Consider the following 27,345-nt stretch of genomic DNA (forward strand, 5'->3'; position numbering starts at 1 on the left):
CTTCCCTGGTGGTTCAGCCGTTAAGAACCCGTGCTTCCACTGCAGGGGATGCAGGTTCGATCCCTGGTCGGGGAACTAAGATCCCACATGCACGTGCAAAGATTGGGTCTGTCTGTTTTTGGCTGTGCGGTGTGGCCGAAAGTCCACAGGAAGTAGGATAGGGAGCTCACCTCCTACCCCTCTGCCCCTATCATACGCATGCAGGCACACACGCATGCATGCACACACATGCACACGCATGAACACACACACACAGGCATGCGCATACCCTCTGGTCATCATCCTGGTACCCAGGGCCTTGTGTCTGGTAAAGGATGCTAATGGAAGGGGGTGTGCTCAGAAAATCTGCCAATCCTCCGGGCCTGTGCTTCCACCTCTTAGGGAACCCACCTCCTGCACCTCCCTGCATGGAAAGGGAGAGGGGAGAACAAGGTCATGCATCCCAGCCTGGAGTTACCATAGCCCTTAGGGTTTTGAAAATACAAATAGTTTCAATATTCTAAAAGCCTGCGGAGATTCACACTGCAGTGATGTTTCCAGGGTAAGATCAGGTTTCTTTGCTTGTGATCGGAATGACATGGACTCTGTTAATGATGATTAGTTTGTGTTTTCTGCTCTGCGTGGCCGTTTTTCTTGCGTTGGATTCCTAATGCAAATGGATACATTTCTTCATGCCTAAGACATTCCATTTGATAGGAAGATTGTTTCCATCATGCTGTCCCGGGGTTGGGAGCCGGGTGGGGACGGTGATTCCCTGGGAGGTGAAAAGTTTATGTTTATGTCTTGACAGAGGGTCTCTGTGACTCTTCCTGCTCTAGCATTTACTGTCTTTTATTTTACGACCCCTGCCTACTTGCCGTATAAACAGGACAGATTTGTTTTCTTGTTTTAGTCTTATTTAGTTTTATGCAGAAGACTGTTCAGCTAGATGAACACTTCAAAGTTCCAGTCCTTTCTTGTGGCACCGGGAACCTTGGACCTTCTCTCAATAACGTCTTTATCTGCTCCCTTCCCGCACTCTGTTAACCCCTCATGGGTCCTCCACCTGACCCTGACTCCCCCCCGCTCCCCCCTGCCCTGCCCCTGCCACCTGGCGCGCCAGCAGCCCTGAAGGGTGCCCTCAGCCTCCTAGATTCCGTGCCCCTGCGACGCCCGAGCCCTGACCCTCCTCACATTCTACCTCAAAGCACGATCGAGCCTATGGAGACTGACTTTGTGCCAGGACTTAGGCCAAGCAGCCTTATATGCTCAAGATGATACTATTTTACTTTCAATTTACTTAATGAATGTTTGTATAAGACCTACTCTGCCAGGCCACTCATATACGCCTTTTGGAAACACCATTTCATAACAACCATGTGAGGAGGTACTGTTATCTCCATCTCACAGGTAAGGAAACTGAGGCCCAGAGAGGGTGAAGGATCCTGAGTTGTATAGCTAGTGGGTGGCAGAGCCCGGGTGCCACCTTCGGCAGTCTGACCCCAGAGTTCATGCTTTTGACCCCTATGCTATGAGGTAGCCATGGTTGCTATACTTATTTTGCAGATGGGGAAACTGAGGTAGGGGGGTGGGTGGTTTAAGTAACTCGCCTAAGGCCCTAAAGATAGTTAGTGGCACGGCCAAGATTCATCTCCAGACAGGAGAGCTTGGAGCCGGGGCTCTGAACCTGTGCACGCTCTGTGGGGTTTCCGGCACATTCAGTGTGGACAGTTATAGCCCTGGAGACCATTCCCACACAGAAGTTAACTGGTTCTAAAAACTTACTGGTGCTCTAACGTTTTTTTCATGAACACGAGTGTACTTAGCCGGTGGAGTTGAGGCCCAGTTGTCCGACCAGGGCATTTGAGAGCCAGCCAGCTCGAGGGCCGGTGAAGTCCATGAGAACCCCCAGGACTTCAGACGGCTTAGAGGAATGCCAGGATCCAGACACGTGCCTGAAGCGAACTTTGTGTTTCTCCCACCTGTGGGTGGGTGTGAGGTGGCATAAAGCTGGCTTGACTCCAGGCTGAGACTCAGAATGCCTGTCTAATTACAGGAAACAGAGCCCCCTCCAGCAGTTAGCCAACGATTTCAACATCTCTTGGAGAAATTCTACATGAGCCTGGAGTTGGAAGCTTTGATTTCTAATGAGTTTGGCTGGAATTTTCACCTTTGGCTTTTCTTGCCTTCTCCCTGGGCCACGATTTCATCATCCTGCTTCGGAGCTGGCATTTCCTATTAAGTGTCTGTCCGTCTGTCTGTGAGCCCACATGGAGCTGAGAGAAAGCACAGCTTCGGTCCCTGCACTTGGGGCCCGGGGGCCTGGGCTGCGGCCCTGCCTCTGTCTTGAAGGCCTAACAAGGCGCCCTTAGGGGTATCATTTTAGGGCTCCGATTGACAAAGCTAAGAGCAGAGATAAGGGCCCAGGAGAACTAAGATGGTGGCCTAGCCATTTCATCATATCCTGGTTAAATTGTCAGTAACCTCTTTGTACAGCTGGTAGATCTGCTCTCTTATGTATTACTTAGTCCCCTACTTGGGTCTTGGAAGGTGGCCATTTATCTGAAACAGAGATGGCCTAGAATAGTGAAAAGAGCTTTGTTTTTTACTCCCTTAAATAGCAAGCAAATAAAGTGAAAATACCAGCACTGCCTGGGGTGACGTTCCGATGCGTGGCTAGAGGCGGTAGGAAGTGATGATGCTTTGGAATGCAACGTGGTCATCTGTATTATGAACTGTAGGAACTCTGACTATAGGACCCTCTCCAGAGAAAACCATTTAACATAAGGTGAAAGTTATTTGCGTGAATATGTCCATAGAAACATTACGTATGAGAGAGGAAAATTGGAAGCGCTCTATAGGTTCAACATAGGAGAATGGTGAAGAAAGTTGTGATAGATTCTCCTGAGAATAGTTCCCATAAAAAATGGAATTACAAAGACTCTGAGACAACATGGTATTAAGAAAAAAGCCACAGTTAAGAGTGAGTGGGCTTTTGATTACACCCACATAAAACATATGTACATGACAGTTGTGGAATATGATATAGAAAAAGATGAACAGTTATGATTAGGATGGTGGGATTATCGGTACTATTTTATCCTGTTATAAAACAAGTAAAGGAAACAGGACAGATTGTGGATTCAGACCTGGGATTAATTCTGGTACTGGTACATCACTTTATGTGTCTTTAGTGACTTTTGAAACTTCCCTGGGACTCAGATTTCTCATCAGTAAAAAGATAGAACCATTTCTCAGGGTCTCTGGATCTGAACCTTATCGTTATCATTAACAGTCTCTTTAAGTGGAGTCTGCCGGACTTGCTTACATCAATAAGCAATTAGTAAAAAAACTCGTGGGCAATTAGTGCCATCGTTGTGCACGGACCACGGAGTCCTTTAAGCACTCCTGGTGGTCAAGCAGTGCTGCAGATTTGTTGCCACCTTTCGCGCCTTGATGACGCCTTGCCTGCAGGCGCTACTCCGCACATCCACTTCAAGTGAGCGGAGAGCAAACCGTCGAGTCCACAGAGGCTGGCTTTGAAGTAAAGCCCTGTCTGGCAAAGCGACTCCACTTCCTTCCCTCCCCATGTCCACCGGTCGACTCTGGTGGGCCCCTTCCTGGAAGGTTGACCCACACGTTGTCTACAGATGGGCTCTCAGCCTCCCCACGTCTGCTTTCGATGAGTCGAGGAGGGGATTTCTGCGCATCATTGGGTTGATAAATCCTCTTAAAGGATTTACACGTTATAAATGACCCTTCATTGCCACACGTAGATTTCATTAGCTCAGCCTTTGATCGTACATGCAAGGAGGCCGTGGGCAAGCTATACCAAGCCTCAAAGAAAAAGGTTTTACAAGGTGCTGACATTTTGACAAGCTCTTACCTGGCGCCCCAAATTGAATTTCAATGACCCACATTGGCTGTATCCCCTCTGCCCACCAGGTTCAGTTCATTAGCTGCCCACTTAAGTGAAACTGCATATGTTTTTGATGATAGAAAAGGGTTTAGGTTTGGAAAGTTGAGGTGCGTGCTATTCGTAGATATGCCAAGAAGGTGATGGTGAGTAAAGGCTGTCAAACAAGGCGGGTTGGGATTCGAGCTCTGCAGGCACGTCCCATGGCCCCCATTTCCTCATCTGTGGTGCAAGCATTGTGAACTCACCCTGCCTGCCTGGTTTGAGCATCACACAAGATAAGGCATGTGAGAGCACTTGGTGAACCACTACAGAGCTATACCGAGGTGAGGTTGATATTGTGGCTCTCAAATAAATACAAACAGTGGTACGAAATTATAAAATGGTATGACATTAGAAAATGATTTAACTGTCCCTTTCCTATTTAAAAAAAATTTCTGGAGGCGTGTATATGTTTCCCTAAAGTGGGAAGCTTTGGTTATGCTTTGTGCTAAATTGTGAAAGTGGAATGAAGCCAAGAGGCCTTTCCAAGATCATCGTTAGAATCAGAACTAACACTGGGTTTGGAATCTGGGTCTTCCCTCTGCCCTGCTCCGCACCTTTCCTTTCTCACCCTCTGTCTCCAGCTCTGATTCCTGGGCTCCCAGGGTTACTACCTTCCAGCAGCCTGGGAGCAAGGGGCAACCTCATTCCACCAGGCCCAGGCCACGGGAAGGGAAATCTGGTGGGCAGGGGGCATGGGCTGCAGGTGTGGGGAGCTCCAGGTGCCCGCTTGCAGCTTCTGGATGGGCAGCTCTTTTGGGGCAGCAGGAGCCACCCTTACAGGTGCTGCAGCATGGGGGTCCCACCTGCTTCTCCAGCTGCTGGTCACGGGGATTTGCCGGAGACCGAAGAGGGCCCGGGTCCCCAGATCCATCCACCAGTGAGTGTTGAGCCCAAGACACAGGAAGAGTTGAGACACAGGAAACTTGCAGAGTGCTGTCTGGAAGCAGGGTCCGTGGTGCTGTGGGTGGTCACACTGAGGTGGTGGGGACGGGGTTGGGATGAATCTGGACCATGTTCAGGCAGGGGATAGATAGGGGTGCAGTGGGTGTGAAAGGGAGGCTGGGACATGGGGCGTTGACAGAGATTCAGCCCTTTCCGGAGCTTGGTGGGAAGGACAGGGCAGGAAGAGAGCAGTAGCCCAAGGAGGGAGCAGAGTCATTCCTATATGTACCTTTTATTTAATGTTGATTTTAAAATATTTTTTTTTAATGGACTTTCTTTTTATTTATCTATTTCTGGCCGCACTGTATGGCATGTGGGATCTCAGTTCCCTGACCAGGGATTGAACCCATGCCCCCTGCAGTGGAAGCACGGAGTCTTAACCACCGGACCGCCAGGGAAGTACCCTTATGTGAACCGTTTAATGTATTTTTTTCCCAAATAGATTTTAAGTATTTCAGGAGCGTGGTTTATTTCCTCCAAAGCTGGCTGATCATAAGATCACTTAAGAGGTTGTTTGTTTGTTTTATAAATACATTTTCCTGGCTCCTGCCTCGGCCCTTATTCCCCCCAGATCTGGCTTAACGATTCTACCAGCGATCACTGGACACTGAACGGTTTCTTATGGCTCGACTTACTTCATATGAATATACTCGTTTAGTTTTAAAAACAAGATTACATTAAAGGAAGTTCGGGAAAGAGAGAAATTAGGGGATGACCCCAGTGCCTCAAGGTTCGAGCAGTTAGTCTGCCTGCGATTGTTAGGCTAATGACACAGTTCTCTTCTCTGTTTATTGAATTATTGAACTACTTGCTGCCCTTATAAGACGGCACTTTAATTCTCAATGAGCCACCCCTCCCGGCTTGCTTTTAAGCAGGAGTGGCTGAACAGGGGCTCTGGAGTCTCCCATCTGGGGTCACAGTTCACCTGTGCCAGCTAAGGCCACGTTATGGCCCACCTTCCAGAGTTCTGCCCAGGGCCTTGCAGGGCTGCAGCCCAGGTGCCGTGACGTTGCTCACCTCCTGCAGGCCGGGCCCTCTGCCCTGTGCGCTCTAAGTAACGTGACCAGCTGACTCAACCTCACTGTCCCTCAGCTCCTTTAACTGAAAACTCAGGCCACCATGGCTCCTCCTGCAGGGGTCTGGTGTGAGGATCGAGGGGGATAATCCAAGGAAGATGCACAGCTTAGTCCTGGACACGTGGGAAGCACTTGATGAATATTCATTATTTTTGCCATTCCTCGCATCTTCAGAGTCCGTGAATGACGCTTGAGTTTGTTGTTCCTTTCTTTGGCCAGGGCTAGCCTAAGGCTGGGGGCCCCTTGCCGGCATGCATTCAGGAGGGCTGGGATGTCCCAGTCGCTGTGGTGAGTCTATATGGGGGATGGAAGGGATTGCTGTGTGTGACAAGGACTTTGGTGGAGGGTAGGGGTCCTAAGCTGGGTGTGTGCATTCGCAGAGTCCCATGGCTGGGCCCCTGGGAGGAAGAGTGGTCCAGTCCTCGAGATGGCCGAGGCCTTGCTTGCTAGAGGCACGTGTGATGTTTGGTCTCTCCTGTGCTTATTGAGCGCCTTCTGTGTGCCAGTCTTCCTGCTTAATTAATGCTTTGGGGGACACAGAGAAGAGAATACGAATGGTAATTGGTCATATCTGACCAGCACCTGGTAGACGACGTCGTATTGAGCGCTCACAAAAATGCGGTGAGGTGCATTTTTATCGCCGGCTTGTAGATGAGAAAACCAGGCACAAATTGTTCTAGGGGCTTCCCTGGTGTCACAGTGGTTAGGAGTCTGCCTGCCAATGCAGGGGACACGGGTTCGAGCCCTGGTCCAGGAAGATCCCACACACCGTGGAGCAACTAAGCCCATGTGCCACAACTACTGAGCCCATGTGCTGCAACTACTGAAGTCCGCGTGCCTAGAGCCCGTGCTCCGCAACAAGAGAAGCCACCCCAATGAGAATCCCGCGCACCGCAACGAAGAGTAGCCCCCTCTTGCCGCCACTAGAGAAAGCCCGCGCGCAGCAACGAAGACCCAACGCAGCCAAAAGTAAATGATACCTAAATAAATTTATATAAGAAAAAATGTTCTAGATAGTTCCAGCTCTTAGGAAAATGCTTCCTTGCGTTGTGGGAGAAGCAGTGTATTTGTGCAAGGCGAGTAGTTAGCCCTGGAAGCACGTGCTTTAGAGCACCTTAATGCTTCACAAAGGGATTTATGTGGGAGTTTTCCTTATGAAGGAATGTAACTTTGTCTACCTGCTGGTCTTTTTCAGCGTGTTCCTGTTGCAGGCACTCTTCGGAGTAGTTCCCATATTGACTCATTTACACCTCACTAGAACTCTGTGGCTTAGGTACTAGTATTAACCCCATTTTACAGATGAGGAATCTCAAGTCCACGGAGGCTGAATATCTTGCCCACAGTCACATGCTGAGGAGGTGGCAGGACTGGTCAGGAGCTCAAGCATTACCTCTCCTATGTGTCCCTCTCCTATCCCCAGGCATAGGTGCTTTCTCTTCCCTTTCTGCCTTTTTTCAGAACGAAACTGTCAGGCTGGGCTCCCCAAAGGCTCTTATCTCTCTACCAACAAAAGCCATTCCCTGCTGACTAGGGCACCTGGCATTTCGCTGAGTAGACGCCAGCCCCGAAACTCAGCGGCGGTTTGTGTTGTTATCTCCCTGATGGTTTGCTTTTAATTCAAGTCCATTAATTTATCTAAGATGGAAATGGGTGAGGCCAACGCGCGCGCGCACACACACAGTTAAATGCAGGGCCTGGAGAATGAGGCAGTGCTGATTCTGGAAGGGGAGGCTGGTGATGGGCAGTTCTGATAGTTTCAAGAGCGGCCCCAGGGAGCGCTGGTGGTGTGTGTACCGACTGCAGGAGATTCTAGACCTGCCCCTACAGGGATCTGTGGGTGAGGCTTCGGAGAGGCAGGGGGAGGGCCCGAGCGGGGACCCGGCAGGGCTGACCACCCCCGCATCTTTCTCCTGCTTTACCTGCTTCTCCCCCCAGCAGACCTGCGGTGGTGATTGTCTACCATCTCTATGTGTTCTGAGTACGAAGGGCCCCATGCAGATTGATAAGAAACACTAACCGCTGGCTTTTAAAAAATCTGGGGTCTTGGATTATGTCAGGGCTGACTTTCTAGGTGTGATGTTGTACTCAGGTTAGCAAGACATCACCCCTGGCTGGGGGGGTGTCACTGGGTGGAGGGTCTGAGCATCTGTCTGTATCGTTTCTTACAACTGCCTGTGAATCTACAGTTACTATAAGACGTTTAAACAATAGGGTCTTTTAAATACTACAAACTCCAAAGAGGTCCTAGATTTGAATTTTCCAGGAGCAGCATGTTTACGTGGTGTTAACACTTTGCCGATATCCAATAAACGTAACAACAGAGTACCCAAACCACTCAAGGCAATAAAAAGGAATGAAGTGCTGGTACATGCGACGGTGGATGAGCCTTGAAAACGCTATGCTAAGTGAAAGAAGCCAGACACAAAAGACCACATATTGTATGATTCTTTTTATATGACATATCCATAGACACGGATAGCAAATTAGCGGTTGCTTTGGGCCGGGAGTAGCAGAGACGGGAGGGTGTGGGGAGGGGCAGTTGACGGCGATGGGGTTTCTCTTTTGGGCGATGTTCTACAATTAGATTGTGGTGATGGCTGTGTAACTCTGACGAGACTAAAAATTCAACAGTTGAAATGAGTGAATCGGCTGGTATGTGAATTATATCTCAGTCAAGCTGTTAAAAAAAAGTAGGGTCCTTTGACAGTTTTAAGAGAAGTAATAACAGTCCTTTGGAAAGAGCTGGTGTCTTCTAACTACAAGCACTTCTGGACGCTGGTTGGAACCCCTCAGTTCGGGCCGCCGTCCTGGGGCATCTTCTTGGCTGTCTCATAAACCAGGTTCACAGGCCTCCTCCTGAAACCACAGTGGTGTTTCCGATGGCTCATCCCGAGGGGATGAAGACTCGGCGTGTGCCAGATGTTTTGCCAGGTGCTTTCACACGCTTTCTTGAACTTCTTACAGCCCTGCACTCAACGGTAGTTGTTTCATGCCCGCGTTTTACGTGTGAAGAGAGGAGGGTCCCAAGGAATACACACGGCAGGGGGGTGAGGCAGCAGGAGTCAGAATCAGAACTTGGGGTTCACCGACCCCAAAGGCCATCCTTTCCTGGTCCGATGCCAGGCTGGGTTGATGAGCTGTCCCTCACGTCTTACAAAAGCGGAGAGAAGTCAACTGTCAGGCAGAAGCCAGGCTCTCGTAGGGACAGATGGCTTAGGAAAGTCACCAGGGAAAAGGGCTGTGAGTTCCATGCAAGTCATTTCCAGGCTTTGTCCTCAGAGGAGAATCTCTGCTCCCTCCGGAAATGAGTATGATGCTCTGCCCTGTTCCCTGGAGCAGCTCTTCCCGGGAGAGCTTCTATTTAAAGAGAACTGTGGGAAAACATGTGGAGGCTTTTCATGGACACGTTTCTGAGTGTCATTAGCCCTTGGAGGAAATGTGTTTATTTCCCTGAAGCCCTCAACTTTGCCTGTGTCCTGAGTGTTCAAGGGTTCATAACTCTAGGAGCTGCTTTTGGATATATAGAGAACCAGATATTTTTGGTCAGTGATAATGCTGTTGTGTAGTAAACAGGACCCTGATGGTAAAGTGGGCATGAGTGAATGGCGGTTTGGCAGAAGAAATCAGTGGGAAAAGATTTGCCCTCAGTTACTGATGCTCAGAGTGGAAGCTCCCAGGGAGCTTATTAAAAGTTCAGGTTCTCAGGTCCCAGCCCAGACCTACAGAATCCGAAAGTCTGGGGGTGATGTCAAGGAACCTGGGTTTTGGGGGTTTTTTTTGCGGTACGCGGGCCTCTCGCTGTTGTGGCCTCTCCCGTTGCGGAGCACAAGCTCCGGACGCGCAGGCTCAGCGGCCATGGCTCACGGGCCCAGCTGCTCTGCGGCATGTGGGATCTTCCCGCACCGGGGCACGAACCCGTGTCCCCTGCATCGGCAGGCGGGCTCTCAACCACTGTGCCACCAGGGAAGCCCGGAACCTGGGTTTTAATAAGCTCTCAAGATAATTTTTATACACCCTGAACTTCAAGGAGCATAGCACCCGATGATCTTACCTATGCTTGGAGTTGAGCAGGAAAATTCTGATTGTGTTCCCAGGAGGGCATGTCCTGATCTTGCAGGGTGGCGTGGGAGCTGGAAGGGAGCATTCATTCATTTGTTGAAAATAGGTATTGAGCACTTCCTATGTCTAGGCACCTACCCCCTGCTCTGAGGGAGTTTACATCCCAGCGACAGGGGATGGGAGGGGGAGAATCAGAGAGTAAAGTACGGAAACGATGCAGAAACTACTGCACATGGGGGTACGACCCTGGGATGGTGACATTTAACCCAATCAGAGGGAGAAAAACGAGATGCCCAAGGAAAGAGCAAGGTGAATGGATTTCCAAAGAAAGAGCACTGCTTGTGCAAAGGCCTGGAGGTCGGGGAGTTGGGCAGGTCAAAGAGTGAAGTAAGGCTGGGGTGGCCTGAAGGTGGTGAGCAGGGGGTAGGTGGCAGAGATTATGTTGGAGAGATGAGCAGGGACCGATCTTCAGGACCAAGAAAAGGAGTTAGAATTTCACTCTAGAGATGGTGGACAGCTACCAAAGGCTTTTTGGAGGAACCAAGAAAAGGAGTTAGAATTTCACTCTAGAGATGGTGGACAGCTACCAAAGGCTTTTTTGAGGAGGGCAGGTGATGAAACCAGGGGCGTGACTAGGGAGATACTGCCCAAACTGTGATTGCTACAAAGTCAGGTTTTCATCCTTTTTTTCTTTTTCTTTTTTTTTTTTTCTTTTTGCCAGGGGCAGGGGGACACAATTTAAGAAGAAAACTTGAAATCACTTTGTCAGAGTTTCTATGTTAGTATTTTACAGATGGAACAGACTCGTATTAGAAGTGTATATGCTCATTGCTTTTGTTAGGTAACATTATATGTTATATGTATTACAATACCAGCGATGTATTTACCCATTTAATTACATATACTACTACTTATAAAAAGTAAATTTTGTCAAAAGAAAATTCAGCCTAGATGTCCGTATTTTCAAGCATATGAAGCCAAGCTCAGCTGATTACAGTTGAGCAGCGTCTGCAAGATTTGATCCACTTCAGAAATCTGAGCTCACTAGCATTGCCTGGGCTGGCATTTTCTTAGCTGAGAACTGCTTACCTGGGTGTAGAAAATCTAATATTTAGAGGAATGATTCATTGCTTTAGGCATCAAGAGTCCTGGGTTTCGTCTTCTTGGTTATGTAAGTTTGATTCAACCTTGGACACGTCATTTCAGTTTGTATTTCAGTGTCTCTGTGCAGAAGATGAGTAATAATAATCATGGTAACTGGGCAAGAGCTCTTCAGGACCTAGGAGAGACAACATGTGCAAAGGCCATGTGGCAGAAGGGAGGAGGCTGAAAGATGGCCTGTGTATTTGGAGATCAGAGTGCAAGGGGTAGGTGGTCCAGGGTGATTTGTAGAGGTAGGCAGGGGCCAAGCCAAGATCTTGAGGACCTTGTTGAGAACTTTAATTTTTATCTGAAGAGTAAGGGGAAGCCATTGGAGGATTTAAATTGGGGAGTGACACAAGGTTGACATGCCGTCTCATTGAGTCCTCATAACAAATGTATGAGGTACGTAATATCCCTATTTTAAACCAGCACAGAAACTCAGGGTGGTGGAGATTAAGTGGCTCACCTTGCTGGTGGGGGGTGGAGGCAAGAAAGAGACTCAGGTGAGCCTGACTCCAGAGGCCTCTGTCCTCCGTATCAGCCTACCTCAATAATAATATAACAATAACCGCAGTTTTAAAATGCTTTGAACTCGTAGGATGAAAGATCTCCCTTAAATTACAAAGTGGTATTATGCCGCAGAAATCCGAGTGGTGATGAGAGAGTGGATATGCCGGGGAACTTCTAAAAGGCCTAGTCTGCATGGCTCCGGTCCAGCATCCTCAAGTTCCTTGCCGTCTGGTAGGGGGCGTCTCATGAGCCAGCTATCAACACAAGGAAGGGCTTGCCGGCTCTGGCCAGCCATCTGACACTGCCATTGTCCGTAAGGACTCATTGTCCTTGAAATGTGCCCGAGCTCTGTGCTTTCAGCGGTTTTGAGCTGGGAAATCAGATCAGGGCAGGTCGTGCGTGGTTTCACTGGAGGAGTCGTGCCGTGCCAAGTTTCTGCTTTCTCCTTCTTGGGTAGTCGACTGGCTTAAGTGGATTCTTAGAATCTGGTTGTAGAGATCACCATCTCAATTTTGAACCCAAGAAGCCCTTGTTCAGGGTCGAAATGGGGAAACAGCTGCTGGCCCGCAACCCTTGAAGCTCCCGTTGGTGACGACGCATGTCTGTTCCTTTCTAGTTGACCATGTGGTTCCCGAGCCTGGGACCAGCCTGCTGGCTGCCTTCGACCAGTGGAGGGAATGGGCCGACAGCAAGTCCTGCTGCGACTACTCTCTGCACGTGGACATCACCGAGTGGCACAAGGGCATCCAGGAGGAGATGGAGACCCTGGTGAAGGACCACGGTAGGTTGTGCTGCCCCGGCGCCTTCTGGGGATATTTCCTTCTCAGCCCACGAGCTGGCTGAGCCCTGAAGGAGAGCTTCTGGGAAGAGTGCTGATCGATGCCTTCTGCATCCCCGTGCCTGCCAGGAGGGAGGGCTTAGGCTGCAGCTCGTGCTCATTGCAGGTGGCCAGACAGCCAGTCACAGCTTACTGGTGTGAGCGAGCTGTGTGCGCCAGCCAGGCTGGAGAGTTGAGGCTGTGAGAGTGATTTGCCCTCAAAGGGTAACATGGATATCCCAGGGAGGATTCTGGGCGGTCTTAGGAAAGAGCCCGGGACCCTGAGTACAGGACTTGAGCAGTCTCTTCCTGCAGACCCAGAAGAATCAGGGTAGATTTGAGGGAGATGAGGCTCTGGGACCACCTGTGGGCTCTGGCTTTGTCCGTAGGACTATTCTTGGGGGGAAGATTCTAAGCATTGGGTTCTGAAAGATTCCCAGGGAGGCTGGAGGAAATCTTAACCACCTCAAGGTGCCTCTGAGACCCTCATGTCCACAGGAACCTTGGGGGTTTGGGTGGTGTTACCAGACCACATCATCTTTGGGCGCCTCCTTGACCTTGGCTATAGACTGGAGGTCATGTGGGGTAACATGTTGACCTCTTCGGATCCTAATCGTCCAGGAAGTATCTACGCTTTAGGGTTCTGGGACTGCTAAGCTCAGAAATGCCATGAGCTATGAGTAAAATCTAGGCATGGATCTGGTAGCTATCCATAGATTTGGTAGGAAAAGCCTAGAATAAAAATCTGGAGTCTTGGGTTTATCTGTCTGCTTTTCCAGAAGCTAGCTAGTATGACCTTGGGCAAATCACTTAAATTTTATGAGTCTCAATTAGGAAAAAAAATCTCACATGAGGCTATTGGGTTAGATACCTTAAGATTCATTGCAGCATGAATGAATCCTATGTGACTGCAACTAGGTAACCCTTGACCTTTCTCACTTTTGAGAGTACCGACACTCAAATGGATTCAATACTTGTAATAAATTTACTCCGCATCAGCGTGGAGGGTTCCCATAGCAACTGTTGCCTAGCAGGGGACAAGGGCAGGGATGTCCTGAGGCACTGAACCAAGGCAGCTTCCAGCATCCCCGACAACTTCAATTAAGCACCAAGGCTAGCAGGTTGTCAGTACAGTTGTTTACCATTGTGATGAATGTTGAGCAGGGATGTTTGGTCTGGTGCCTCTGGAAGCAAGAACCCTAACATGCCAGGGTGAGAACTGTGACATCTGCTTGTCACACTCACAGCCCTTTTCTTGTTAAAAAAAACGTTTCTTAAAAATCGGCCTGAAAGGCAATCGGTTTACCAGAGAAACGACATTTATTATAGCTCTTCATCTGCAGGGTCTTCTAATTCATCTTCTTGTTAAAGTCACAACCGTTAGGAACAACTTTTATTTTTAACTTTTCACTTTTAATTGTGGTAAAATACAACAGAGTGTACACTTTACCATCTTCATCATTTTTAAGTGTGCAGTTCAGTGACATTAAGGACATTCACCTTGTTGTGCAGCCGTCACCACCATCCATCTGCAGACCTTTTCTCATCGTTCCAAAATGCAACTCTGTACCCGTTAAACAATAACTTCCCCTTCTGCCTCCTCCCAGCCCCTGGCAACCCCCATTCTACTTTCTGCGTCTATGCATTTGGCCTGTAGGTGGAATCCTACAGTATTTGTCCTTTTGTGACTGGCGTATTCCCCTTAGCAGAATGTCCTCGAGACTCGTCTCCATAGTGTAGCCTGTGTCAGAATTCCCTTCCTTTTTAAGGCTGGATAATATCCCATTGTGTGGCTGGACCACATTTTGTTTATCCATTCATCCACAGACACATTTTGCTTCCACCTTTTGGCTATTGTGAGTAATGCTGCTGTGAACATGGGTGTAGAGATACGGGCAATTTAAAATTTTGATACAGTTTTAACTTTAGAGAAAATTGTAAAAATACTATAAAGAATCCTCATGCACCCTGTTGCCAGATTCGCCCGTTGGTCACATTTTACCACATTCGCTTTATCATTCTCTCTCTGTCTCCATCTCTGTCTCTCTTTGTCTCTCCCTCTTTCTGTCTCTCTGCATACATATGCGCAATATTATTACTTCCTTATTCTCTTCCAGATTATTGGTTTATCTGTTTGTCACGTCTCCACCTCTCTGTTTTGTTTGTCCACTAGGGGTAAATTCCTTCCTCGTGTACATGGCTTTCAAAGATCGCTTCCAGCTAACGGATTCCCAGGTAAGAAAAGCCCGCTCACTGGCATTCGGTATGTTCGGACCACTGCTGTTGCCTTGAAAGCTGCCTCCAGTGAGTGCTCACGGGAAATGGCTGGTGGGTGAAGCCCCGGATGTAACTCCCTTTAGGGAGGGTACGAACCCAGTGCCCTGGTCCCCCGGGACAGGTGTTCCACCAAGCTCTGGAATCAGCCACCTGCCGTGGGCCAGTGTGGCCGAGAGGTGTTCCCCGACCCTCTTCAGCAAACCTGGTGCAGAGAAGGTGTCATCCGAGAGCTTCTCCTAATTCAAGCCCTTTTAGGTTACCCTGCCTCTGTTAATTATCTGTTAATTACCACTGGCCTCGGGAGTGTCAGAAGCAGCGAGGGGTCCCTGTGCTGGTCCCTGTGGCTGTCAGGGAGGTGTTGTACTTGTGACCAGGAAGACAGAGGTCCCTGTCTCTGATCCCACCCCCTCCCTCTCTCAGATCTATGAAGTCCTGAGTGTGATCCGGGACATTGGAGCGATTGCTCAAGTCCACGCGGAAAACGGCGACATCATCGCAGAGGTATGTGCTTTCTCTTCATCACCTCGACGTGACCCACAGGGTGAGAGGCAGGCTCGAGAGTGGAGCAGCTTCCGTAGCTCAGCTCCGGTGGGGAAAAGCGGAGTGACCCAGTAGGACTGTACAAACAGCCTCACTGACAGCGTGAATGTTGGGGACGCACGTGCCGCTCGGCATCTTCTGTAGGACGTGTAGCCTTTCCACAGAGAAGTCCTTCCTCTCAGCGCTGTGACGCGGCTGCCTGTGGATGTCCACGTATAGATATCTTACACTGTAGCCCAGGGCTGGGGACACATTGGCTTTCGGCATCCCAGGGGACAGCTGCACATATTTGGGAGGCTGTAACTGATCTGTCATAGCTCGGGCAGCAGTGGAAGCAGGGTACCGTGCCCTCTCTTCGTGGGGTCTTGGGATGAGAGCTAAGTGGTCAGCGTGCCAGTTTTTTCTTCGGTACGCGGGCCTCTCACCGTTGCGGCCTCTCCCGTTGCGGAGCACAGGCTCCGGACGCGCAGGCCCAGTGGCCATGGCTCACGGGCCCAGCCGCTCCGCGGCATGCGGGATCTTCCCGGACCGGGGCACGAACCCGCATCCCCTGCATCGGCAGGCGGACTCTCAACCACTGCGCCACCAGGGAAGCCCCAGCGTGCCATTTTGAGGTCTTGCCCGAGTAATTTTTACCCACGTCTCAGCAGTCAGAGCCATCTGGGGTCCAGCTCTCCCTGAAAGTCTGCTTTTCTTTAAACATTGCAGGAGCAGCAGAGGATCCTGGATCTGGGCATCACGGGCCCTGAGGGACATGTGCTGAGCCGGCCCGAGGAGGTGAGCGTCTGTTGGACGGAATGCATGAATCCTTGTTCTGGGGTGGGCGCCACCAGAGCCACAGAGAACCCACTTCCTGCCTGTTGAGAATTGGGCTTCTCGGGTGCTGATTTTGGTCCCTCTGAGAAGTCACATCACCCCCTGAGAAGTGTCTACACAGGCGAAGTGAAGGGTTAGACTGTGCTGTGGGGTAAAGCAGTATGGCTTGTTTAGCCTAAAGACTCCTCTTTCTGTCTCTAATTCTTCAAGCCCTTTCTTGGGTAGACAGACACAAACAGCTTTTTATTAGCATCCAGCAGTTGGGGTTTTGTGTTTCATAAGCCAGGGCCTTCAGAATCTTACCATAACAGCTCTTCTAAGTGTCTAGAAAGCAGAAGGGGGACCGTAAGTTTTTCCATGATAAGTCTGCACAGGGTATAACATAATCAGCAGAGTGTGGTAGACAGAATCTTTCAAAATTGAGGAGGGAAAATTCAGAGCAGGGTTCTCGCTGGCCCCGACGTTGAGAGTCACTGTCCTGGGTGGCAAGGCTTGTGAGTGAGAAGGGGGTGCTCACATCTTACGGGACAGAGAACCTGTTTTTCTAAATTAGAATCTGTGGCCTCTGAATGCTTTTCAGGCTCTTTAAGGAAAGGCTCAAGGGCAGGCGTTGGAGGACTTGGCAGCTCTGAGCAGAGGATGCTGGGGGTCTCATGGAAATGAACAGATTTTTGTCCTTCCAGGAAAAGAGACAGGCAGAGGGGGCAGATAAAATCATCACGGGAGCGGATGGTGACTTAAAATTAGGATTTTTCCTCCTGGAAACAGGTGGAGGGAGTTGCTGGGTGAGAGGGGTGCTTGCACAGATACTCTGAAGATTCCTTTCTGTGCCTTTGTTTCCCCTTCAAGGCTGGCCTCTGTGATCATTTTAACCGCATCTCCCTGGATAAAGCTGTGGGAGTGGGAAGGGCGGCGCAGGCATGACGGTCCCCAGGCCCATCCTTGGAGGTGGCTGGCCCTGCGTTCAGTCTTGAAACAGTTTTGGGATCCGGCCTTGGAGCTGCAAGGTCTCCAGGAGGGGCAGAGGGCTGCCTCTCCCTTCTTTTCCTTGTAAGCCCCACTGGGAGCTAGCATTTCCTGAGTACCCAGAGGTGCCAGACACTGCGTAACAGCCCACATTTCAGCTTTAGAGCGTCCTGTGAGGGCAACGCAACACAGCCTCCTTCTCACAACTCCAGGGGGCGCCATTCAGTCCATTGCACGGCCGGCTCCAGGGGACCCATTCCATTCTGCTGCCTGTGTGTGGTGCTGCCTGGAGGTGTCCTGCAGTGAAGCGTGTCTCGTGTAAAGAAATCACGGGGGTGTGAAGTTAAAGTGCAAGCAGTATCCTGCCTGCCCTCCCGACCCCTCAGTGTGTACACACACACACCCCGGAACCCAAGCTCAGTGGGAAGCCAGCGGGCCTGTGTAACCAGGTGGTGACACCTGGGGCTGGGCTTCATTGGAAAGTGGACTCTCACCTCATCCGGTGGCTGGGCTGGATCAGCTGGGAAGAGGAAGAGGGTATCGTCCTCTGAGAAAAGCAAACGCCCCTCTTCCTGATACCCGGGGCTCCTCGTGAGAGCCGCGCCCTTGTTTCCATTTCAGAGCCTTCCCTGGGGCTTGTTTCCGTCTCTCCCACCGTCTGCTTTGCATCCCCAGGTCCCTGCAAACCCCACATAGAAAGCAAGCCCGCCCTGGGTTTACTGAACAGGCCAAAGCTGTCAGAGGAGAGGGGTCCTGGTTGCTATTTTGACCACAAACATCAAACCTGTTTTTCCACTTTGAGGCCCGGGAGACTCCTCTCGTAGCCGCGGTTGCACTGCGAACCTCCGAACCCCCAGCCGTAGATTGGGAAGGCTCCTTTAGGGGCTGGCAGAGCGGCAACGCTCCAACACGGGGAGCTTCTGGCTCCTTGGGAGGGTCCCGTGGTCTCACGAGAGGCTGCTTTGGGGACTTTCTCTTCTGTCTGCTTTCCACGGTCACCTGCCTCTCAGCTGATTCAGAGGCACCGACTCTAGGCCGGGCCCAGCATGCGGTGCTTCCCCTGAGCAGGTGCACCTCTAGGTCAGCCCCGTGAGCTGCCAGGCGCCAGCCGCCCCCTTCTCCTTTGGCTGCTGGGGGTGGTTTTTTAGTTCATCGCCAGGGATCTGTTAACAGCGTGTTAAACCCTCTGTAAGAGACAAAGAGGATAAAACATGCACGCATCCTGAGGGAACTGAGCTTTAGAGTCCGGTAAGGGGATGTCGCCAGTGCGCAAGAAACGGTTAAGAACATACAAAAATGTGGTTCCTTCCTGGTTTTATAGCCATCGCCAGCATCATGATGGTTAACTTGTGCTTGAACCACACAAAACCTGTTCTTCTTTCTGCTGGCCTTTCCAACCCAACCGTGTGAGACTGCCAGTCGGATTTCCCCCAGTTTTCAGCTGAGAAGATCGAAAAGGAGACGATAGGGGATGTGGAAATCTAGAAACCTCCTGTCCGTCAGTGGTACCCAAGCACGTGTTATGATGGAGGCCTGTGAGGGACATAGAAGTGGATGAGAAAGTGGTCCCTTCTGAGAGGGATTGCAGACAAGCTGGGGAGGAAGGGGGAGATGCAGAGTAAGTAGGGGCGTGGCATGTGATGGAGTTCTGAGCCAGTTACAGCTGTAAGACAGGTGTCTGGGGAGTTCCCCTGTGGCCTAGTGGTTAGGATTCTGGCTTTCACTGCTGTGGCCTGGGTTCAGTTCCTGGTCGGGGAACTGAGATCCCGCAAGCCATGTGATGTGGCACAGAACACACACACACACACACACACACACACACACACACACACACAAAGACTGGTGTCTGGGAGGAGAGTGGGGCACTGGAGGTAAGGGTGACAGAATTCTTGATGGAGGAGGGAGCCTCCTAACTGGGCCTTGAAGCATGGGATGGCTGGGGTATGCAGACAGCTGGGGACCTGGGCCGCAAGGGGAGTGTCGTGTACTGACACTTCTGTGCGTGCCTGTATAGGTTGCTTTGCTCCCTGGACCTTGGGGTAGTCCATCTTTAAAACCAGAAACCAGGGCTTAGGTGACCCCCTAAATCCCTGACAGCTTTGTAAGGAGACAAATACAAAATTTTGTGTTTAAACTGGAATACCATTGTCATAATATTGAAGCCAGAGTTCACTGTGTGTGAGACAGTTTATGTTAATAGCGGAGGCATACACATGGGCACCAGAACGGTACACGTGGATCCTTCCATGGTCTGGGTGAAACGTGGAGACGTGGGGTTTACATGACCTTCTCTCACCGCGAGGTGACCTTAGAGCCTCTGCCCTCACGGCAGTTGCCCGACTGCGGGGTGGGGAGGGCTCAGAGCTCACCTTCCAGCGGATGAGCCAATCCAGACAGGGCCCTGGGGCCCAGATTCTCCCACCAAAGCAGTCTTCACAGAAGCCAGTGCTCCAGGGTAGGGCCCCCTAGAACTGGCATTTCTGCTCCATTTACTCCCTAATCAGCATGACTGTGCATTCTGGTTCACCCAGGGTCCAAACCCGTTGCCCCGTGAAGTTATGAATAGCGCCTCTGTTCGCTTTCAGAAGAGTCTGGGTTGGGACAGTGAATTTGGGCAGTCACCTGCACCCCTGGAAGCCATGCAGATTCTAGTGGCGTCCTGTTTGCATTTCACCCTGTGGACTTTTATGGTGACCGCAGAGATGCAAGACGTCCCTCCTCTGTGCTGCCTGGGCTAGAGGCCCTTGTGTTGCAACTGGAGCCCAGGAGAGCGGAGGCCGATTGTTCAGCTATGCCAGGAATTAAAAACACTTGGATGTTTAATGAGCTTTTTCAAGAGCTGTTTGGTTTGCCTTTGCGTCTCGAGACATCTCGCTTCACATAGTTGAAGCCCAAGAGACCAAATGTGAAGGATGTCCTCGTATATTAAATTAGATCACCCCTTAGCGCAGTTGCGGAACTTCAGCTCTTGGCCGAGCTGCCGTAGAGACTGGTTAGCTAAGACGATTCAGTCCAGAGCTCGGTCATTTCTTATGAAAAGTAGCAGCTCTTTATGGAACAGCCTAGCTTTAACCATTAACCCAAAATGAAGTCACTTATTTGCTCAGTAAACATTTTTGAGCACCTGCTGGGTACCAGGTGCTACCCCGGGAGAACTGCCCAGAGGATGCAACAAACCAAGGAAGACCCAGTCCCTTGCCTGGAAGAGTTGAAGCCAGCCTTTTTGCCAGGAATCGGGAGGGAGCAAAAGGCTTTCTGAGGTCCTCTGTTACATCGTCTCACTTGCCCCTTCAGCTGCTCATGCCAAGCACACACTGCTGATTCCCCTGTACGGTGTAACGGTCTAAGAACTAGTCTCACCTGATCGGTAATCCCTGGGGGTTATTTAGCAGTAATCCCTTGGGGTCTTTGGAACCTCATTCGCTGAAGCATCATGCTTAAAGCATCAGGTTTCTGGTTAGAGCAGCCCTCCCATCTCGTGCTGAAGGGTGTACCAGTCTGTGGCTGGCGATGATGCGGTTTGCCTATACAGAGGGGCCTTTGGTTTACACAAATCTGCCTGCTCCGTTCCCAGAGCCCTGTGAGGTCGCATTGTTTCTTAGATGATGCTGGCTTCATCTGTGGGTGTGGGACAGAAGCCCAACTCAAAAATTCATCACTGAATGTTTTGACTGGAGACCATGCCCCTGGAGTGAATGCACCAAACTGGGAGCCACTGGTTTCCAAGCATGGTGGTTCTCCAACATTAGCAAGTGTAAACATCACCTGGGGTCCATAAGAGCCACATTTCTGGGTCCCACCCCCAGAGTTACTGATCCTGTGGGTCTGGGGAAGGGCCCGAGGCACCTGAGAATCTGCATGTCTTACAGACCCCAGCCGATGCCGACCACGCTTAGAACCATCCACAAGGGCCAGGAAGGAATTGCCCCATCCTTTCAACCAATCAATATTGAGTGACACTGGGCACGTCACCTCCCCCGCCTGCAGTGCCACTCAGGGTAGAGCCCTGAGGACACAGGGGTCTGTGGTTCACCGTGGCCTCTCCCGGTGGGAGGAGGGTAGAGACGGGCTCAGGGGACAGGCTGAGTGTGGGTGCAGTTCTCACGCCTGGATGCTCTACTGCAGGTCGAGGCCGAAGCCGTGAACCGTTCCATCACCATAGCCAACCAGACCAACTGCCCCCTGTACATCACCAAGGTGATGAGCAAGAGTGCCGCGGAAGTCATCGCCCAGGCCCGGAAAAAGGGTAAGTGCCGCCTGCGGTCTGACTGCGCGCGGGTTCCAGGGGGGAGGGGGAGGAGGGAGGGGGAGGGCTGCTTTTCCAACCCCTCCTGCCAAGTGGGTCGTTCTGCTCTCCTCACGTTCCAGCATTAACCTAATTACAGCTGGGCGCGGCGGGGAGCTCCAGTTTCTCGCTGTGTTCCGGGGCCGCGGCCATGTTGGCGTCTATTTAAGCAGGGTGGGTGGACGGGCACACTCGCCTCCTGCCCCCACTTCCGTAGAAAAGTTGGAGTTCGTTTGACGCCGTCTAAATGGACCAGGCACATACACAGATGACGTCCGTCCATGCGCCGCAGAATCCTGGGGAACCTTCTATGGCTCAGCACCGTTCCCCTCCGTGGCTGGTAGTGATTTCCGCTGGGGTGTGTGAGTGAGTCTCATGGGGGCGTAGGATGGGGATTTCGCCCTGGCCGCCCTCGTGTCCTGTTCTCCTTGTGCTGGAGTGGCTCTTTGTAGATTACAGCGATATATTCTGGGCTGAGGCTGGTCCTCTGTTCCAGCGGGAAGGTTCTTGGAAACTAATTTACTAAGTGCTGCTTCCAGGAGATGTGCTGTGAGCACCTTAATGCATTATGAATGCAGCACAGCCCTACTGAACCTGCCTTTGACTGTGAGTACGGGTAATCACAACACGTGGTCTGTGCTTGGGAGTGTAGCTCCACTTACAGAAAGAAAGCCTGATCCTGTGTAGTGGACTTGGGGTGGGTCTTGGCTGGATCAGAACATGAGTATCATAGAAGAGTTCTCCCTCCCTCCCTCCTTTCTTCCTTCCTCCCTCTTTCCCCATTTTATTTCCCAACCCGATTGCCTCTTTGCATTTCTCCAGCTCGGTGTCTCCATTTCTCTCTTGACTTTCTTCTAGCTTTCTCCTGGTCTCTGTACCACTTTCTTGGTGTCTCTCTCTCCCTCCCCCGGACCCCTCATTCTTTTTTGATTCCTTTATCTCTCCCCATGTGTCTTTCTTTCTCTGTCAGCAAGGGAGCACTCTGACCTCTCTGGTTTGTTTCTGGTTCTCTGTGGGGTGTGATCCACGTGGATCCGGATTTTTTCACTGGTGGGTGAGTTGGTGCAAGATTTAGAACAAATTGCCCAATGACCGCTGAGTCAGCCTGTCCCAGGAGCTGATAGCCTCTAGATGGACCCAGCAATGAATTCCTAGCCCCTGTTCTTTGCAACTCCCCTGGGGCCTTTGTCCTTAGGCTCTTCATGAAATGGTTGCTGCGATACCAGTTTTTTGGAAACCTGCCCTCTCCTGGCAGCTAGAAGGAACTGCCTTTTTGAAATGGAACATTCACTCAGAATCAGCTCTGAGTTGTTTCTAGGAGACAAGTGGATGATTACTGTCGGTGACCTTCCCTCACCTGGGCCCTTTATCACCCAGGCACACATCTGCAATACGGGAATCAGCTTCAGCGCCCAACGCTCATCACAGAATCGCTGCTTCCGTGTAGCGGGGTGGGGTGGACAGCTGGCACGACGTGTGCAAAGGGGAAGTTGGGGGCAGCTTATTTTAGGAACCGTACCATACCCAGGTGAAAATAAGAGACAGAAAGTTAAGCGAACATTTTAATATAGTTTTAATATAATTAAACATTCAATTTAGCAGAATTGAAACACCGAGGCCATGTTTTCCAATTCGGATTCTCACTTGTCTGGATTTCAAGATGGAGGTGTCTCGGTTCTGGGGCAGGTGGCACTGGCCCTGCTCTGGGGCTGCAGAGGGAGCTCTGGGTTCCAGGCCTCCCTGCCGGCAGTGCTGAGGCTCCTTTCTCCTTTCTGTGTCTCAGTTTTCCCAACTGAAGACGCAGAGCTGGAGTCCAGGTCCTCTCAAATATCTGCGACTCAGCACCCCAGGATGTCGTTCTGTTGTCTTTATGACTTAGACCCTGTGTGTGTATTGGGGGCTGAGCACCAAGAAGGGACCACTTCAGTGGTACATACATACACATACAATACAACATAAAGCTGTATTGAGCGTTAGGGCTCTGGGATCAGTATCCTGTCCTGGATCAAATCCCAGCTCCACGAGGCGCTAGCAAGTGATGGTGGGCAGGTGACTTACCACCTCTAGGTCTCATTTTCCATCTGCAGGGGAGGATAGTCGTGGTGACAAAGGCAAAAGGATGATGCTTAAATGAGATAATGCACGTAAGGGCTCTGTAATAACGGTACCTACTACGATGATGATTCAAGAGTGAAGGGCTGGTTTAACTTTGGGCTTGTTGGAAGAGCAAAGCAAAGATGCCTCTGACCTGGGGCAAGGATTTTCTGCTGAGGATTGTTTTTCAGCTTCAGGTGCCTTCTTCTGGACCCCGGAGGCAGGTATGGGACACTGCCAACATGCTGTGGCTCCTTTTCTTCCCCTGTAGAATAGAGAGTTCCCTTATTTATTCCACGAACTTTTACTATGTGATACTTAAGGCATTTGAGCTGGAGGTGAGGAATGGTCCCAGCCCTGTTAGCTCCTTTCCTAGCAGTGGGAGGGTGCAGGAGCAGATGGTCGCATGGGAAATAGTTTATCAAAGAGGTGCGAGCCAAGTATGGTTAGAGCACAGAGGAAGGCACCACTGTTCAGACACGCACTGCAGCCCCCTACCCGGTCTTAGAGGGGTCAGGCTGTGTAAAGCGACTCAACATCTCTGTGTGCATGTGAGCTGTTGAAAAAGCAGAACCCCATCAATGTCTAGAGCAGTAGCATCTCCCCTCACTGGTCTCCATGTGCCTCGCACCCAGAGACCTGCAGGTCCTAAATCCAAGACAGGAGGTGTTTAGGTAAGTGAAGGTGTGAGATAGAGCGTGAGTGAGGACTGTTTCCACGGGGCTGCATTGCCCGTGCTGCTTCCTTCATTCTGTGTCCTTCCACAGGACAGCGTGTCACCAGCCCCACTCTGCAAATAAGGAAATGAAGACACAGCCAGCACCACGATACCTTGGGCAGTTTTCACTCTTCAAGAGAACTTAGACACAGGTCGATGTAATAGGCTCATGTCACAGAAAGGAAACTGCAATGCGGAGATTGACTATCTTGCCCCAGGTCATCCAGCCCGTGGGAAATAGAACCCTTAGTTCCAGACTCCGGGCCGGCTCTCTTTCCACTGAGGATCCAGTGTCGGGATTTCTCGCGAACAGGCACCCTCGGTCTGCATTTTGTCCGCGTGAGGGTTCGAGCATGGCGCTGATGCCTTCCGTGTGTGAGTGGTGGCGCGTAGGCAGTGCCTGATGACCTCATCCCGTGCACACCCCTCCCCCTCCTCCCCCCTCCCCACCCCCGGAACCCAGATGCAGAAACGTTCACAACCCAAACCTGAGACGAGACTTCCTATGCCCTGCGGGTCAGTGGGAATGGTGGCGGTGTAACGAGAAGCACACGGTCACGGGCCCCGTGAGGACTGACCCAACCTGGGGGACGATTCCTTCGTGTTAAGTTAATGCACAACCTAGTAATCTTGAACCCAGAGAGTGGCCCATGGGTTGGGCTGTGAATGTTATAAAATCTCACCAAGATCTGTGTTGGTCAGGTCTCTGGAGAAACACAACCAATCTCTCTCTCGCGCTCGCGCTCTCTCTCTCTCTCCCTCCCTCCCTCCCTCCTTCCCTCTCTCTCTCTCTCTCTCTCTCTCTCACACACACACACACACATTTTAAGGAATTGGCTCATGCCATATGGGCACCGGCAAGTCTGGAGTCTACAGGGTGGGCTGGCCGGCTGGAGACGCGGAAGAGTTGCCGTTGCAGCCGAATACCCTCACCTTAATGGCAGATGCTTGCAAGTTGGGAATTCAGTTCAGCCACTTGCAGGGTGAGACTCTGGGTTCAGTTTTCAGCTGGTTTAGCGCTGAGGCCACTGGAGACGAGGATCTCTTTTGGGGCCGATGTAGAAACGTTTGGGTCATTTATGGGACCCTTGAGCTGGGAATTTGAATCCCTGAGTCATCCTTGCCTTTCCCCACTTTGTCCAGTGTAATTAGGAACAACCAGCTAATCTTGTTATACTCGGTTTGACAGAAATGTTCTAAGGTGTCAAATACACAGTTACCCAGAACTTTGCCTGTTTTAAGTACCGGGTGTGATTTTTTTTCCGTGCATTTCTTTTGCCCCATCACGCCATGTACTATCAGTGTTCTCTTAACTAGTGGGAGTGGAGTCATTAGTGCTTTAAATCACATCAGATTAGAGAGCCAACTTCAGAAACCCCAGAGCCAGTTCAGAAAACTTTAAGATTCTGTTCCTTTAGAACCACTCTTGATACCAAAATCTGACAGGGTTATCCATGGACAGGTGCCAGGGTGTTGAGTTCTGGCCTGGGGTCTCTGAGAGGAGAGGGAGAGTGGTGTGTGTGTGTATTTGTGTAGATTTTTGTTTTTTTGGCCGTGCCAAGGGGCCTGCGGGATCTTAGTTCCCTGACCAGGGATTGAACCCAGCGCCCCCTGCAGTGGAAGCGCAGAGTCTTAACCACTGGACTGCCAGGGAATTCCCAGTGTTTGTGTAGTTTCTCACTGTGCTTTTGTGGCTGTGTTTTGAAACACACACACACACACACACACACACACACACACACACACGGTTTTCCGTTGTTTCTGCTCTGGATTTGTCCTCTTGCTTCTCGTTCATGGGAAATGACTAACCGCCCGGGCGGAAGCTGTCAAACATATCTAACCCCCAGCCTTCCTTTATTCTTCATGAATGCGCTCAGGCCCGTCGTAAATAAACACCACCCCCAGCCCTGCTGTTCCCAGCCATCCTAGGGAGCCTGCCAAAGGCCGGCCTGGGATCACATCCTTCAGTTTAGACTTTCCCCGCAGAAGGAGAGCAGGAAGGTCTAACTGCCACGAAGAAAACATCAGAAGCGTGTTTGGAGGAGGGCAGAAAGGCCAGTGAAGCCTGTTTGCTGGTTTATTATTATTAGTGGTAATTATTTCCGGCATGCAGTGCAGTGATGTCTGCAGCCTGACCGAGGTCCAGAAGCCCATGCATGGCTGTCTCAGGTACAGTGTTTATAAAACGGGCGGAGGTGGAGGCCTCCTCAGGACGGTGTAACTCCTGCCCTGCCTTTGGGGGCCGAAGAGAAGAAAACGCAAAAGACAGCAAGGACCTCTGAATCCCTGAACAGGGCAAAGCAGGAATGAGCTGCAAAGATGGCTTTCTCCCTGACTGACTTCACTCTGTATGACAGACTCTAGTAAGTCAGAAAGAGAAAAACAAATATCGTATATGAACGCATATATGTGGAATCTAGAAAAATGATACAGATGAACCTATTTGCAGGGCAGGAATAGAGACGCAGACGTAGAGAATGGACATGTGGGCACGAGGGGGAAGGGGAGGGTGGGACGAATTGGGAGGTTAGGATTGACATATATACACCACCGTGTGTAAAATAGCTAGCTAGTGGGAACCTGCTGTATAGCACAGGGAGCTCAGCTCGGTGCTCTGTGACCACCTAGAGGGGTGGGATAGGGAGGGTGGGAGGGAGGTCCACGAGGGAGGGGATGTATGTATACATAGAGCTGAGTCACTTTGTTACACAGCAGAAACTAACACACTGTTGTAAAGCAGCTATACTCCAATTTTTAAAAAAAGAAAGATGTCTTTCTCCTTCTCTAAGTGCCCACATCTTTGCTTGGCCCCGGCCCAGGAGTCCTGGCTCTGCCTTGGTCTAAGGAGGCAGGTCTGGTCAGCAGTGGCCTTGAATTCTGACCCACGTCTGGGTTTTGCATAGGCCGAAGGCCGAGTTCATTCCCTTGCGGCAAGGTGGGTGGGCCGGGGCATGGAGGGGAGGGGCCCTGTCTCCTCTACCGGCTCCTCCACCCAAATCTGACTTGTATTTTGTAGAATAAGATGAAGGCCGAGGTCAAGGGCACTCACACTTGTAGGATTCAGGACACATTCCAGGAACCAGCCCCTCCTTGTACTCAAGTTTCCAAAGGCAGGACTGAAGTGCGGATTCAGGGAGAGGGTGAGGAATATCAAATTACGGG

The 27,345-nt window shown here is 50.8% G+C and overlaps 1 protein-coding gene across 3 annotated transcripts in view; it reads left to right on the forward strand.

Annotated features, from left to right (window-relative positions):
- The window catches only part of DPYSL2 (dihydropyrimidinase like 2), a 115,803-nt gene that overhangs the window by 72,045 nt on the left and 16,413 nt on the right, over window positions 1-27,345 (forward strand). For all 3 annotated transcript variants that reach the window (XM_082656020.1, XM_082656021.1, XM_082656022.1), the window contains exons 4-8: window positions 12,287-12,451; window positions 14,661-14,722; window positions 15,185-15,265; window positions 16,013-16,081; window positions 21,212-21,332. In XM_082656020.1, coding sequence (XP_082512146.1) covers window positions 12,287-12,451; window positions 14,661-14,722; window positions 15,185-15,265; window positions 16,013-16,081; window positions 21,212-21,332 — 498 coding nt within the window. The remainder of the gene's footprint in view (window positions 1-12,286; window positions 12,452-14,660; window positions 14,723-15,184; window positions 15,266-16,012; window positions 16,082-21,211; window positions 21,333-27,345) is intronic.

The sequence above is a fragment of the Grampus griseus genome (genome assembly GCF_964374135.1).
Source record: "Grampus griseus genome assembly, chromosome: 6".
NCBI classification, from domain to species: Eukaryota; Metazoa; Chordata; class Mammalia; order Artiodactyla; family Delphinidae; genus Grampus; species Grampus griseus.